The 17,109-nt window shown below is 41.0% G+C and overlaps 1 protein-coding gene across 6 annotated transcripts in view; it reads left to right on the forward strand.

Moving 5' to 3' along the window:
- The window catches only part of grb10b (growth factor receptor-bound protein 10b), a 63,492-nt gene that overhangs the window by 34,100 nt on the left and 12,283 nt on the right, over positions 1–17,109 (forward strand). For 5 of the 6 annotated variants that reach the window (XM_018685028.2, XM_018685020.2, XM_018685007.2 and 2 more), the window contains one exon: positions 13,941–14,097. In XM_018685028.2, coding sequence (XP_018540544.1) covers positions 13,941–14,097 — 157 coding nt within the window. Of the gene's footprint in view, positions 1–10,748; positions 12,284–13,940; positions 14,098–17,109 lie in introns of those variants that run through there. The other variant, XM_018685043.2, reaches the window with a different exon arrangement.

The following is a 17,109-nucleotide window of genomic DNA, read 5'->3' on the forward strand; positions in this document are numbered from 1 at the left end:
CTAGAAGCTTGGCCTGTGTAATCCATATCGTGCAATGGAAAAACCTATAAGAAGTCTTGAATGCAAGGCAGTTAGCCAGTATATCCATTAATTTTCTCAGTCTAGGCTCTTGACAGTCTGTCCTCAGTCGTGCAATAGAGAGTGCTGTTATGTACCTCCTTGGACACTGTGTTCCCATAGCTGCCCCAGTCGTTCTAGTGTGGGAACACTGATTTGATCACTGGGTTGCCAGATTTTGTTGGATTTACTGTACTTGGACTGGATGTCCTGTAGCTCACTCTGCTCTATGGTATGGCAGGATCCCCACACCCTGTCTCTGCCTTTCTAGTCTGTGTTTCATTATCTTTCTATTGGTCTGTCTATCTCTGTATGTCTTGGACTGTGTGTCAGTGTTTATCTTTCTGCTTGTCACAAGTGTTTCGCTGTCATCCCTCCACCCTTTCATCTTCTGCTCCAGACTTTTAGTTCAGTTTAAATTCTTGTTGATTTTAGCTAGGCAGGAGTACTGTGCAGTGTGTTCTGTAACAATTTAGCTCACTCGATGAATACTTATTCACAAATGATGAAGTAAGAGGCCTAAAATAGAACATGGTGCCAGACAAGCAGTGGAGGTTGGGTTGGCACTAACAATGTTAGCAAATGGGCTGTTAGTGCACAGTGCCAGCATCGTTGCCCAGTTGCACAACTGACAAAAAAAATAATGCTACAGCTTTTTGTATCATGCAGAATTAAGCAAACTTGCTAGCAATCTGTGTAGCATCTTTCCCACTTTTTAGAATCAACCAAATAATCCTTTGTTATTATTGTTCAGTAAGAGATAACTAGGCACGGTATGTAAAAATGTTCAGGGTTATACAAATGTTGTACCTATTTATGTTATGTGTTCTCTGATAGTAGCAACAGTACTGAAAGCGGATTTAGCTAAGTATGTAAAATGTTCAGGGTCATGCAAATATTGCTCCTATTTATAGTATTAAGTTTAGAGGTGAAAGCAACATGTACTTGAGTACATGAACAAGCATATCAGGACAGACAATACTAGCTCTGCAAGTTTGATTTAAGTGTTCTGCTGCCATCTGTCATTGTGCTGCACATATCTTTTGCAGTATATATGAGTAAATCCCTGAATATAATATGTGAAATTCATTTTTATAGGCCCGTGCACTCTTTTGCATATTTGTTTTGCTATAAGGAGAATGGGTCTAGTACATATTTCTTCATTATCTGTATTTCAGCATGTTCAGCAGGTGAGATCACTTTAGTATCCTTTTCTGTCTATTTCTCCTTTCTATTATATTCTTGGCAACTGCTGTGCCACAGTATCCCTGAGGGGATCATTAACATTTACTTTAATGATGGTGGTACTCATCACCTTCCCACCTCCTCTCACTTTTACTAACCCCACTCTCTCTCTATTTATCTCCTTCCCTCTCATGACCTTGCCTCTAGTTGAGTCAGTCAGACTTCAAAGCTGTGACACTTACTTATCAGAAAAGTATTTTGTGAATGCTGCTGGTATCAAGTGTACTGTGCTGAAGTATAATTTAAATGATGAGGTCATGATGCTAGCAGCCTCCATCTCTGCTTGTAGGAATCATGCAACCTGTTTTAAATGAATCTGAATTTAAAATCATAACTTCTGGGCTTCTGCTTCTGCTTTTCAGTCACTGGCAGACAGAAGCAACAAGGAAGCTGTGGTGCAGTAATGAATCAAACAGTATACTGTCTCTTAGATTTCTACTACAAGCCACTGAAAAGACTCCTATCATTATTAGTACTCCAGAAGTGCTGCAGAATATGAATGTTGCATACTCTCATTCATAATGTTACTTCACCCCAGCAGCTGAAAGAAATCTGTAAAGAATTTATTAGCCAAAATTTCATATGACTAAAAGTTTTTTCATCATATGCCCAATCTGAACACACACACACACACTTGAGATGTAGTTAGTATGAGTAGCTCTCACCACCATATAGTAGCTAAACAGAGCATTAATTGATATTTTGGCCAAACGTAACTGTAACACTGACACTCTCCTTATAAAGTTGATATGGTGAATGTGTTACCATACTTGTCAAACATCAGCAGACAGCAACATTAGCATTCATCTAGAGTTGTGATGAATGTTAAGTCCAATATTCACTTTCTTCTTGGCTCAGTTTTGGTCTCCACCCGCTCCATCCCTTTAGCTGCCAAATGTACCATTAAAAAACAAAATCACCTCATTGCCAAGTGATATCTGAAAAATATTCCAAGTAACAATCAATAATCAGCTTTACAAAGCAGTTTTAATGAAATAAATTCTTGAAGCATCCGTTCCAGTTGCTGAAAAGAGGGCAGCAGAATTTTAACTAGAAACACCCGCTACATAAACGATGGGCATCGATCCATCCCTCCTCTCACTCTCTTAGCGCTTAAGCATGGCTTTCCCTGGCTGCCTCCTTCCTGGATGTTGGAAATACTCTGGGTCAAAGGGCAGATTTTTCCACTGTAAACGGAAAAGCGGAGTGGAATGCTGTTGATGCCCAAACTGTTGGCCTCAGTGTGTGGGAACATCTGCAGGCCTGTGCATGGGTTTTTGCATGTTAAAAAATAAGGGTGTGTTTGTGAGGAGGTTAAGTTTTGTGTATTGTGTGTGTATGTCCGTGCACCTAATGTATGTATATTTGTCTTTACAAGCAGTGCAGCAGTATATGTGTGTGTGTTCTGCTTCTCATGCTGATGGTTTCTGCAGGCCGCACTGTGTGGAGATCAAAGGTGACACAGTGCCAGAAATCTGCTGGCTCACTCTTCCAGCAGCCTGTCTCCTTTTTAAGTGGATCTTAAGTGAAAACATGGAGCACACACACACACACACACACACACACACACACACAGACACTTGTTGTATTGTGTAATCACCGGCCAGTCATGTTTATATGTTTGTTCAGTGTGCATGTGTGTGATTTGGATTGTTTATGCCACTTTGATTGTTTATGTCTTTGTCATTATTTCTTACTGATGCGAATATAAATAACATGCTCAAACTGGATGCTTTATTGAGCTTTTGCGTGCGTGCATCCATGTGTGCATATTTGATGCATGCCTGCCCTCATTATTCCTAACATTATATGTAGTCTATAAGCCCAAGACATACACAAACTCTCTCTCTCTCTCTCTCTCTCTGTCTCTGTGTCTGTCTCTGTCTCTCACGCACACACATACACTTGGATGTTATCTGATGCTCCTTGTGGCAGAGGCAGAGAGAGCATGCGGGTAGGACAGTAACCCTTTGTCAGCACACATGTCTCTGTTCACTTTCTCTCTCAAGCACACACACAGCCACACACACCAACATATACACAAATTGCATTGAGTGACTGATTGGATTTGCAGCATTCAGTGCTGCAAAATACAAATTATTTGGCTGCTGTTGAACAAATGCTACCTGGAGGAGAGCCAGGCAGGTTGTGGTTGAGTCTGGAACATCTCGTGTGTCAGGGCCATATTTATCCCTCGCCGCTAAATGGAAACATGCCTCGACCTGCTAGTTAGACCTGCTACTGCCACAGAGACGCACATGCACAAACAGGCACACAAATACACATGGCCTGTTGCTGAATAATAAGGTAGGCAAGGAAGATTAGTCTGAGTAATGGCTCAGTTTAAATAAATAAATTTAAAGTGGCACTGGACAAAGCCACTTGGAAACAGATCAACATCCCATAGCTCATACATACACATAATTGTGAAATAGAATAACACCAATGCATCATAAGCTGGACGCTATCAAATGCTGAAGTCCCACCAAGTCAAGATCATTGCAGGAGAACTTATTTTGCAGCTAACTCTTAGAGGAGTATCCCACTCATTCAAATTAAATAAAAATACTAGTATTAAAATTATCCTGTATCCATGCTAAATTAAACTACATGCTTCCAGTAAAAAATAGGTCAGTGTCACAGCTACCACTAAGCCATCTGCAGCTAAAATCCACTGCCTACAGTGTAGGAGAAAACTGCATGTGATGTACACCGCATGATAGCCCCAAGCTGATGAAAACACCAGGATACCAAAAATGAGCAGATAAACTCCCAGAGTTGCGTGAATACTGCCACACAATCAATAAAGCAATAAGGGCAGCCTGTCAAGTACATACGGTAGATATAAATGTAGGCCCCTTTTACCCCAACATTAAATTATGTCATCACAGTTAATATTTTAGATTTATGAGGAGATTCCATTGGGAGAATTTTAAATTGTTCATTGGGGTAATGGTAGGAGACCACAAGCTTTAAATATTAGAAAATAGTTAATAATTCATCTTGTATCTAGTCCATTTCTGTATTAAATTTGACTAAATAAATGTCTCTCCATGGGAATGTGACTGGACCACCCAGGCACTGGGGGATGATGCACCTTTAATGGTCCATCTTTCACTTCTTGTCCCAGAGGGCAGACAGTGTAAGATTAGAAGCCACAACTTTCACCCAGCTAATAGGGCAAGATCCCATTACTCCTGCAGCTAATGGGAATCCCTGATAGTGTTCACTCTCTGCTCCATCCCTCTCTCTATATTTGAGATTGTCAGAGTATCAAATGTGTGTGCCTGTGTGTGTGTCTGTCTGCCTAGTGGCAGTCTACTAATTATGCAAAACAATATTGATATAAAAACTCTTTTAGTCATTAGTGTAGATGATACAATTCAAGTTTAGTTTATAACAAACTGTGCTCTGAGGTATAACACAACTTTGATATTTATTTTGAGTGTATGTTTTGGTTTACTCACCTGCATGTACACCCTTAAGTGTGTGAATACAGGTGTACACGCATGTGTTTATGTGTGTGTATATCCATGTGTTTTCACAAAGAGAGCAATGTGTTGCTGCCTGTAGACATTTCATCTGCCCAAAGCTGAACAGAGCTGTTGGACCCATGTAGGTCATGGAGACTGCATCTCCCTCTCTCTCTGCCTTCCCTCTGTCCTCTGTCTGTTTCTATCCTCCCTCTCTCTCTCTCTCTCTCCCTCTCTCTGTCGCTCTCTCAGGGAAAGTAGGACAGCTCAGATTTCTGAAGCTGCTGCTGTGAAAAAGCAGGAAAAGAAGGACGACAGAAGAGAATAGAAAATAAAAAGCTGCTAAGAGCAGTGATTATCTAATTCATTAGTGTTATGAAAGTTTTTAAACAGTAATTTATCACAGGGTGCCATTTTATTAGATTGCTGCATTGCTCATCTGGCATGTACCATGGAAAATGATCAGCTTGACTATTAATATGTAAATTATTTTTGAAAGTTTTTGAAAGCCAGCAAATTAATGCATCACAGACAAGGTGCAACTAAAACTGGTTGTCAAATCACATGAAGAAATAGCTCAAGGTTAAAAGCTGAGTCAGAAGGCTAGACAGAGAAGGAAAGGAATCTTCTAACTTCTATCATATCTGTGTCATTGCAAGTGTCACTTCTTCTGTCTGTGTGCTTACTTTCTTCTCACTTCATTGTCACAGAAATGAATAGAATATTTAAGGAGGATGGACATGCCACATTTATTTAAAGTAGGGATTTGTGTCAGTAGAGAGAGAGAGAGGGAGAGAGACACTGTGATCTTGGCATCTCCAGAGAAAACCTCCATTACTGAGGACAGTTTGTACAGAACTGTAGCACATACTGTGATTCCTCTGAATGGGAAATGATTGTTTGTAGTTGCCAGTGATGCTAGGAGTCCCCTTTTTCTGCTCACTGGATACAAGGACCTGTAGATATTTTCCCATAATACTGTTGAACTTTTTTATTATTGGTACTATCCGATAGCTTGGTTATACAGTAGTTTATGATCATTATTACATAATAATAATAACAAGTGGTTACTTGTGGTAATAGTGGTTTTGTGCTGTCTGTAACTGTAGGTTTTACCAAATGTATAAAATGTAAATATGAGGAATGCAGTCTTGCATGTAGATCAGTTGTCTAAACTTTAAATTACATATGAGACCAACACCGCCACAGTGTCTCGTACAACCAGTGGACCATTTCTAGTGTATTGCCATAATCATGCCAGTGATGTCATCCTTTGTTTGCACAATCACAATTTCCCTGCCCCCTCCCTCTGCCCTCCTGCTGTAATTGGACAATGGCTCCAGATCAGCAGTGGTCTGAAAGGACATTTGCTGCCCGTGGTTTTCTGGCAATCAGCCCTGGGGCACAATTAAGCATCCGCTCCCACTTTACTCCTTTTGGTACAGTATTTGGCTCCATGCAGGGTGTTTCTCAGCAGGTAGCCACAATAAATAGAGATGGTCCTTGCATCATCATAACCCAGTCTAAATGGCCTTTAAGAAGTGTGTTGCCCTACACTGTGCATGTACAAATCTGGTTTAAGTAAACAAAGATATGTTTTATCTTTCGACCAAGTAGTAATACTTTCAAATAAAACATGAATAAATTTGTAGGCGGATAGGACAGCTTTCCCCACTAAAGGGATATTTTGTTTGAAACTGTCTGAAAAGACTGTTTTAAACAAACAACAGAATGGATGTGATCAGGAAATTCTGGTCACCAGGATGGCCAAAGGCTCTACAAGCAAAAAAAAATGTGTCATCCAAGTTGAGAAGTTGAGGCCTATTTTAACTTGGACAACACATTTAATTTTGTGGCTTTAATCTCTTAATATGTGCAGAGGGAGCCTGCACACCCAAATCTAGCAGAATGGTCCATAAACTGACCTTGCCTCTGCCTTCTCATTCCTAATATTTTCATGTTGTGATAGATGCATATTATAATAATAATATTATGTATGGCTTGTCCAAATGTCTGACCTAAATTTTTGCCACCTGACCTCTATTGCTAATTAAATTTGACCCAGCACAGCCACAAACTCTTCCAACCTTCAACTTTCTGAGCCTGAGTGGGTATTAAAACACCATTGTACCATTGTTTACAGACAGAGCAGGCTCTGTGGGCTAACTAACTACCAAATATACAGTGTATGGTCTGATACATGGCTGCACAGTGGCAAAAATGGCAGCCTGCCACTGTGCATGACTTTGTATTGTCAGCACTGGGAATCTTTTTCTCCTATGTTTCTCTCTATACATCTCTCCTTATAGATCATCCCTCCCTCTCTCCTTCGCCCTCCCTTCCTTTCTCCCTTTTCCCTCTCTCACTATTCCCACTAAAACCCTGCTCTGCCTTCTTTTGCTTCGCTGAGCCCAGATAGGCCTCTGTGTCTTGGGTCTTAATTTGATGCTGTAATTGGATGACAAGGGACAGTTCACCGTCTCTTCCTCATGAGTCAGCAGAGTTTTCTTGGCTATTGCCTCCCACTCCTGCTGACTACAGGCGCTGAGCAGGGATGGCCAATTGTTTGAGACTCATTCAGGTTTTTGTGTTTCCATCTCATCATCCGGCCATCAATTTCTGGGGCGGGGGGTGGGGGTGGGGGGGCCACACACAGTGCCACATTACAGTCAGAGGGGCTTTATAGAGGGCACTTGTTAATGGCAATATGGAGCTGGGGTGGGGTGTGTGAGCCAAATCAGCCTATAAATGTCTACAGTTCTTTGTAGTTGTTTTGTAGGACATAGAAGGAATTGATAAAGGTAAATGGATGGGTTTGATCTGTTCCTCCCCACAGGGATTATTAGTTTCATTTGTTAAATTTAAATCTAATTTAGTAAGTGAATATTATGTGTATATAATATTGTGCATACTGTTATCAACAAGCTCAGCCAATCGCATGTTGAGGATATAGACAGTTAAGGTTCGTTTAAGGGACGTGGTTAAGGTTAGGGCAGGCCATAATTGCACACAGCCTGAAGGCTGAACTCAGGGCAAGAAAGTCCCTGTGCGTGGTAATCGGAAAGAATTCCCCTGTTGCTTCAGTATTCCAGGAAGAGTTGACATGAGAGCTGGCATCAAGGCTGAATTTACATATGAGACATTGGAGACACTGTCAGGCGTAGCAGTGTGGACACAGGCGCAGACAGGAGGCAGAGGCAGAGTTTACAAAAAAACAAGGTTCTTTATTCCAGCGGGGTCGGTACACAGGTAGACAGTCAGAGAAGGCAACGGTACAAAAGAACTTGAGCTGAGGCAAGGTCAAAAAACACAGGGAAGGGTCAAAAAACTATGTCTACTAGAGAACAGGTTGCTTACTCGAAGGTCGGTAGGTCTGGCAAAGGCACAAGACGAACTGGCAGGGAGTGCAGGGAGACACAGACACTAAATACACAGGAGCAGGGTAGACAATGAGACACAGGTGAACCACATTAGGGCGGGGTAGGTAATCAGGAGGAGGGAGCGCAGAAGGAAGGGGAAGACAAGACACCTGAAACAAGAGGGAGGTCAGTGATTTCAAAATAATACAAACACAACTGAACTACAAAATAAAAACCCTGGCTCAGAGCTGACACCCTGACAGACACTGTTTTAAAAAAAAGGATTTATGGCAATAACTGTGGTTTGCATTTTTTTTTCATCATGCTTTGCCTCTTCTGTTTTACCAGCACTGACTGGTGCAGCTGTTATCCAGGTTGCATGCCCTTTTTCAAGTGCTTCACAACATCGCCCACATGTAAGGGATCCTAATGTGTGTGCAGGCTTGTATGCCTAATGACTAATGGCCTTTCAGAATTGTAATCTGCCACAGTAACTCCTATCTGATGTAATGGCTTGTAATTTGTACGTAATACCAGTGGAACTATTTATAGACCAGCAGCCAATTCTCTGCAAGATGGATGTGTGGATGCGTGTGAGGTGCTGGGCGTGCACACACATGCTTGTGTACATACTTCAGTTTGCACAAAGCATGTCCTCACACAGTGCAGTTTACTTTCTCTTTGTCTGTTTGCACCTTTCTAGTTTCTGTCTAGCTGTGTCTTTGTGTGAGTCTGTGGGAGGATTGTTTGTGCATGAGTGTGTGTTCTTCTACATGCAGAAACTGTAAATGTAAAATATGTATGTGCTTAGCAAAACATGTCTGTGTATGTGTATCTCAGGATATGTATGCGTGACTGAGCACATCTGGGTGCCTGTGTGTCTGATGAAGCATGTGTGTGTGTGTTTGTGTGTGTGTGTGTGTGTGTGTGTTGCCTGAAGCTCTCAGTCTCTCCCTGGGGGATTACATCACAGGGCAGTTATCAGACCTGAGTCATCAGAGAGGTTGAGAGGCCCTGCTCTGCTCTACTCCTCCATTTAAATGAGGGCACATTTAAAAGCATTAGAAGATAAAAAAAAGAGGGTCTGTTGTCTTTCTTTCTGTCTTTCTCGCCGATGCGCACCTCCTTTTTTTTTTTACCCATGTGTCTATTCTTTGCCTTTAAGAAGAAGAGCTAGAAGTAGAGTAGGTCAGTTGTCACTCTGCTGTCATCTCCATTGGTCTGCTTTCTCATTCCTTCCACTCACGAGGCAACCCTAATGGTATTGCAACACTTAAAGATAAGATTTCCACAGCTAATGAAGGATCAGCTTCCATCCAAATGAATCTACATTTGATCATTTGGAGGATTGCGTTAGCTCAGGTCAAGCTTTGAAGTTATGCACACTCTCAGCTGATCTGTGTCATCTGTGAAAATCATAAGTCAAAGACATCAATGAGACATTCTTTAGGATGAGATAAAGAGATACTTTTCTCATGATTCATGCAGCTCCTGCAGATGCTGGTTATTATTTTTACTGCTTATTCCTACCAGCTACCCACTGTTTGGCCTGATAATTCCTCTGCCCCCCAAGTCATCGATTTGTCACCCATGATTCTTTTATCCTTTATCCTAAATGATTCTTTATTGCTCCTTTTGTACATAAATGGGGTAATGAACATTTGATCAACCTGCATTCAGCTCTGTCTAGAAAAAGACCAGGTTAAAAACTCCAACTCCAACTTAGCATTTGTAATGGTAAAAATTGTCATTCTGATATAATTCCATGACTCTGATTGTTATCTACCTCATAATATGGCATTGAACTTGGTGAATAACGAGATGAACAAGACTGGAGCTTGGAGCTATTTGGACTTGACTGACAAGACCTGATTCTTAGTTGTGGCAAAACAACTACATGACCCCACCTCTGGATTATGGTAATCCTCTAGTTACTATATTGAATAGAAACCCATGTTGAACCTGTCACACTAAACCCAGGCCAGGTCACACAAGGTATGTCGACTTAGTTGCACCTTGTTCAGCTGTTAATAGATTATCATTCCTTCCTTCTAAACATCCAAACTATGGAAAAAAATAGATCATATTTTCTAAACTTTTTAATAAATTTCAGCAAATTGTATGTCCAAAAATTTGACATTAGCTGCTGATTGACCAACTCTGATCATTTCAATACTTTATGTAGAAACCTGTATTGCAGCATGTGTGATCTCTGCAGCCTTCTTGGGGCATTCCCCCCCCCCTCCTGGCTGACTAACTGTGACGTAGACAAGGGTGTGTGTCTTGGTCTGTGTGAGCGTGTGAGTGCAGTGGCAGGGAGGGGGTGGGTGAGAGAGACAGCTGTGCAGGATATGTAGTTAACAGTAGAAAGCATTCATACTACACATTCTACTGCAGTGTGTCACCAGACAGTTTCTCTCTCTCTCTCTCTCTCTCTCTCCTTCTCTCTCACTTCCCTCTTCTTCCCACTCCTTTTTCCTTCACTTCTCACATCCGTCTGTCTCCTGTTTCTCCCTATCCCACACACACCCACATACGTGCCTGTGTGCATGTGCAATCATACACACAGTCCTCTCTCTCTCCCCTCCCCCAGCCACAAACTCCCCCTGCCCCCTCATCCTTCCCCAAAGTTTGCCTCTACAGTAAATTAAGTCATATCTCTTTGACTGCTATAACTTTTACCACTATTTCCTCCTTCCTTCTGTAGAACTGTACTTACTCCTGGATTACACTTCACCCACACATGTTCAAACACACGCACAGACACACACGTGCACACAAATTCCTTTCCCCTGAAATAAATAGAAAATGTAAAGAAGTTGCTTCAAGGACAGCATAAAGCTGTTCTCACCTCTCCCAGACGGGGTGTGTCAAGGCTTTTGTCCGTCTGATGCCGTATTAAATATCAGAGTTAAAAGGAGGAGTGGGGGGTTGTACGTGAGTGTGTGCGTGCGTGCAAAAGTCTCCAGGTTTTTTGTTCTTAAGGGAGAAAGAATGTTGGCACAAAGCTAGCCACCAGGGGAGAAGGTCGGAGTGCTCAAGTGCTGCTCCAGGTTTGTTTCATTTCATTTGCTCTGTAATGAGTCTTGTTACTGCTGTGAGAGGCAGAGAGATCTGACTGCGGAGTTCATAGTTAAGCCACAGGGAGGGAGGAAAGGAGGGAAGGAGGGAGCACGGGAGGGAGAGAGAAAGAGAGGCAAAGAAGCAGAGAAAAACATACAAGCCAACAAGCCCTCACTTGAAACCCTCTTAACGTTTTGGAAGCGAGAAAAGTGACAAACTTTTTCACTCCTTCCTTTATCCCTTTTCTTCTGTTCCTTCTCCTCTTCCTCCTCCTCCTCACTGCCCCACACCCTTCTCAAATGAACCCTCTCGTTTTTGAGCACGGAAAAGAAACTGAGGCAGAGAGCTTGCAAGAGGTCTGAAAAAGTTGGCTGTCCCTGTCCATGACTGTGCGTCTGTGTGTCTGCTGGAGTGTGTATGCCTCTCAGGGAGTGTATGTGCCTCGGTGAGTGTGTGTGTGTGTGTGTGTGTGTGTGTGTGTGTGCGCGCTCCTGGGTCTGTGTGGGAATGATTACATCAGCCTGCTGCAGCCTTATGATTGGTTGGTGAGCGTGTGGTTTGATTCAGTGTGCCTCAGAGCCTGTGGCTGAGGCTGTAACCCTTTGTGAGGGGGAGAGAGAGAGAGAGAGAGAAAGAGAGAGAGAGAGAGAAAGAGAGAGAGAGAGAGGGAGGGAGGGAGAGGAAAGATAGTTGTCAGACTCAACCGGCACTGGAAGCACTGTACTGTACCTGCTGCCATCTGATCGCTGACTGTCTCTGTGTCTCTGTCCTGTGAGCTGCACAGACACCAGCTTTAGGTCACACAGACAGTTCTTCTTCTTTTTTTGTAGACAGGGCCAGCGGCCTAGATAGACTGAAGACTAGACTCTAGGCTATGTGACAGGTAGCACAACCGCAGCTATCAACTGTTGGCTTTCAAATTTTTATCTCTCTTTCTGGAGGAGACAAGGCGACAGAACAGCAAGATTTTCTGTCTTAGTGACTGTGTGTGAGTGAGTGAGTGTGTGTGTGAGTGTGTGGGGAGCCAGGTTCAGTCCAAAAATGCCTTCGTGTTCCCCGGACTGCTGCCTACTGCGGGCCGTAGAGGTAAGACCGCTCTCTTTCTGTGTCTCCTATCTCTCCTTGTGTGTCTCTGCCTCTCTTCGCCTCCTTTTCTTTTTACATTTTAAGTGCATTTTTCCTTTGAAGTACTGCCATGTTTAACCAGTGGCGAGAAATGGAATGTGTAAATAGGCAATTTGTCTTTTTCGAGATGTGAGCAGAGCAATAAAAAGAAGAGTCAAGTACGTCAGCAGCTTTGGATGATTGAGGTTCCCTTGCTTTTTGTCTTGAGCATTTCAGATGGATAGAGCGCCTCAGGCCTGGTTTGTGCAAACTGTGATGCTGTAAGCTGCGTCTTTGCTCAGAGAAGAGAAGAGAATTTCCTTGTCATGATATATTATGTGGGAAGCATGCATACATTACATGTGTAGGCTTAGTCGGCTGGATTTCTGTGTAGGCTAACAAGGCTGGATTCCGCTGCAGGTTAAGTAGGCTGCTCTAGTTTTCTCTGTGGGCCATGAGCTGTGTATCCTGTGAATGTGACTGCAAGGTTTCATAGTGAAAAGCCAACGTGTGGACACTGAGTGGAAGTAAATTTGGGACTATTTACCATAAGAGAGATGACAATTACATTTCCTGGATTATAGGGTGACTATAGTAAAGGAAACCTTACATAAATACATTTATACTGTATACTGATACACAAGAATGGCTGGCTGTAAATGTGTCTATTACACACATCTTAGATTGGGGTTTCATCTGTTCAGGACCTGATGCATCATTGCTGTACAGTATAAACACTATACTGTATATTACCATACACATAACACATAAGTAGTGCCTCAGAAAGTGTGGGAGTATGTCTTGGAGTCAGTATTATTAATGGAAACAAAATGAAAACATTAGACATTATTCATGAATTGGAGAAAAAAAATCACAAATTATTCAACAAAAACTGTATTCATTCTGAAATTCAATATGCTTATATTCTTATTACTGTCCTAATTTCAACATATTAAGTTATGGAAAAAAAGAACTTTTGTTTGTGAAGTTGAGGCAATGTCTTATCACTGGATACTTTCATACATTTTCATGATAAGTTATAATTGGAAAAACCCTGCTTACATCCCCTTAAGCTACAGTATGTACCAATTTGGCATAGACAGTCCTTTTTTGTGTTCACAACAGCAGCTGCTTGTTATACACTACAGTATATTTGCTACTATATTACACCAACAAGTTGCTTTACGAAATGCTTGCCTGTGATTTCTAACACCACAATTGCTACATAGTCTTGAATGTCTGTTCTTTTCTATTGTGTGCTATAATTACAGGCCTGTGTGTGTGATATTGTATGGGCCGCTATATGATAAATACTATTCTAGTGTTTGAAGAAAATTGCTGGCTTCACCCACCTATTAGGCTGAGTTTTCAAAAATGGTTTGTGTTAAATGACTTTATCAGAACTTAGGATTCCCTGTGGGGCTACTATAAAAATCTATAATCAAAACCTCTGTCTCATTTTGAAACTGGAAAGTCCTATCTATGTTCTTCTTCATTGTCTTATATTGAAGACACATATACATGTTAAAATGTCTCATCATTTTTTCCATTCTTCTTCATTGAAATACTCCATTTTCAAACTACCTTCACATGGTCTCTGTTCATTATAACTGAACACTTATCTGTCTTCTCCTCACAGATTGTGAAGATCTTCAGTGAAGATGGCATGGGTAAAGTGGTGGAGATCCCAGCCGACATGACAGCCAGGGACCTGTGCCAGCTCCTGGTTTATAAAAGCCATTGTGTAGATGACAACAGTTGGGCACTTGTTGAACACCACCCACTGCTAGGGCTAGGTAAGGAGCAGAGCCTTGCAGGAACTGAAACACTGTTCACATACACACATGAACACACACAAATGGGTGCTTGCACGCTCTCACCACACACACACTCATGGACTTTTGGGTTGGCTGGGACATGCAATACAATCACTGAACTACACAGGTGTATTCACATGTATGTATGCATGCATGCATGCCCACATACTTGGGCAGACAGTTCAGGCGCATATTCTCACGCAGGCATGTATTCAAGCATGAGTGCATGCACATACTATACAGCATAGGCACGAACAGAGCCATAATGTCCAGTGATCTAATCAAGTACAACACAATGGCAATGTGAACATTTGCTGTAGCAGTGCAGTATTATGCAGAAGAGGCAGCACAGTACCATCTCTTGTCACTGAAAAATATGTAGGTTAAACATATTGATCAGTTTGTGTATGAAGAGAAAGTGATGGGAATAAATAATGCATCGCATGTGAGGTCAGAGTTGCTGTAGTACAGAGGGACCAATGATTTACTAATTCAGTCATGAAGAGAGAGTTGACAGTTGAGATAAGACTGGTGGGAATTGTTGGGTCTTTCTTTGTAAATATTATAATATAAAGAGTACAGTCTGGACCTGCTCTAAATGAAAAATGATCTGTTGGGATTCAGTGTAGTAGTCATTATTTTTATTTTTTATCTAATTGTTTTTATTCTTTTGACTTTTTATAAGTATCTGTCATTCTAAAGCTGCTAAATAGTATTTCATTGTTTTGAAACGGTGACAATAAAGAGTATTCTACTCTATTCTATTCTATTCTATTCTAAATATTTGAGTAAGCTGATGAAGCACCCTAACCTTTTATGCATCATGAAAGCTGATGTTCGTTGCATGAATGAATGAAAGTTTATGTATGTTTGAGCATAAGCTTTCTTAAAGTTATTCCATGCAAGTAGACAGCAGACTCACTGTAAGTGGAGACAACTTTTCCCAGGGGTGCATAATAACGCTAACCAATACCCTAGAACCTCTCATAAATTAAACAGACACAGCAACTGATAAATTTTACTGCCTGAAGCCTACATTTTTAGACTCTTTTGAGCATTAGAGTAATTTAATTCAGTGTTGGTGGTTTAGAGAAAAGTTTATGGTTTATACAGAGGATAGTGAAAGCAACAGAGAGTATGATATATGGTATTTGACAGCCGTCACTGATATTTTTAACTCTGGCAGGCTCAAGTAAGGTCACAAGATTGCTTGGATTCAAGTCATAGTCTAAAATCATCCTGGTTACAGACAAAGATCCAGTACAGTTCACCCTAGATTACTCTTGAGTTCTGAGCTACCTGTGAAGAGAGGTTTTTATGCAGATGATTATAATATGATGTAATACTTTTTTCAGCTGTTACTTAAGGGGGATTACATGAAGGGCTCACAGTGGAAGCCAGCAGATGAGAAGATAAAGGAAGAGAAGGTGATAACTACAAATTATGGATTAGCAGATGTAGCTATGTAACTGATGAACACTTTAAAACCTATGCAGACTCATGCCCTTCTCAGTTGTTGTAATGTTATTGATCCAGTATTATAAATAACATGGCAGAGAGGTGATGGAGGTAACTGATGAAGAGTTTAAAAGGATATCTTTCATGTTAGAGGTTCTTTAGTTCAGGAGTGGTAATACCACCGACACCACTCTCCTGAAAATAGAAGCTCTCATTGCACCAGACAGGGACCTCTGGACTAATGTAGTGTAAAAAGGTTTTGGCGATGATGTCTGGACCTTCTCAGAAATGAAGAGTAATATAGTAGGAGAGCATTTAGTTTGATATAACAGATTTAAGACCTTAGTTTGCTGGTCTGTAGTAGTCAGAGCATGGCAATTTTGCTTTTGCAGATTTACATTTTTTATAACACTAAATGTGGTATTAAAATGACACAAATAAATAATCTAAAAAGTAGAAAACAATGCTCAAAAAATGCTGCTTGATCAAGGAACTTTAACTTATTGCCACATTAAGAAGAAAGAGAGCTTTGCATTTCTGTCAGGGTGATTTTGTGTTAAGACTTGGCACCATAACAGTAAGTTTGGAAAGCTATGGCCAGCTAAACGTTAGAAAACCCAACCTCCCCCCGAGGAGAGGGCGATTATAAAGCACTTATGGAAGACAAGTTGAGCCTGTGCTCTGTGCTCATGTCTGTACAGTTTAACAGATGTGGGAGAGAAGGGGGTGTAGATTTATTTAAAGCAGTGTACCTTGCTATGGAAACGTAGAGAGACATTGTGAAAAATATATGTAAAAAGAAAAAAAACACAATTTCAATATATTTTTATTTTTCCAGGAATTTCTAGTTACATCCTCACATAGACTGTTGTTCAGTCACGTGAGGAAACTTTTAGAAAATATATTGCATTATTCAAAGTACAGGTCCCAAAGCTCTAACCTAATATTTCACCATCCATCATGATCTGATTACATTTCTCATCAGTGCTGCCAACACGATGCTGCCAAATACAGTTAGGTTGGCTTGTTGTGAATGACATCATTTTTGGCTCACAGTCTCCCTATTCTATTATAGCCCTTCTTCTATTCTGGCACACCTGTAGTGCAACCGTATTCTTTTCAGGTCTTGAATAACTACTTATCGTATTTTATGTTTAGGAGTCTCAGTAAATGAGACGTGATGAAGCAGCAGCATGCTGATTGTTAAAATTGAAGGGTATAGCTTTGCCACTACAAAGTGTGTATGTGTGTGTATTTGTAGATGTGTGCCTATGTGAATTTGTGTCTGTACATGTAGCTAGATAAAATAAAAACCTTCCAAAGGAGGGAAATATTTTGGTTGATTTCCATATAGTACAGAGGGACCTCTGTTATTGTTGTTATTCCTCTGTGTATCATATGCATTGTATAGACAAAATTCATACAGTAATTTAGGTGATTTAATCACTGATTTTGTTTGGTTGCTGCTCTCTTAGGTGACTGATTGCTGGATCTTTCCTATAATAGCCAATTGTGGATTGTTCCTTTTCAGTA

Source organism: Lates calcarifer, linkage group LG15, assembly GCF_001640805.2.
Source record: "Lates calcarifer isolate ASB-BC8 linkage group LG15, TLL_Latcal_v3, whole genome shotgun sequence".
NCBI classification, from domain to species: domain Eukaryota; kingdom Metazoa; phylum Chordata; class Actinopteri; family Centropomidae; genus Lates; species Lates calcarifer.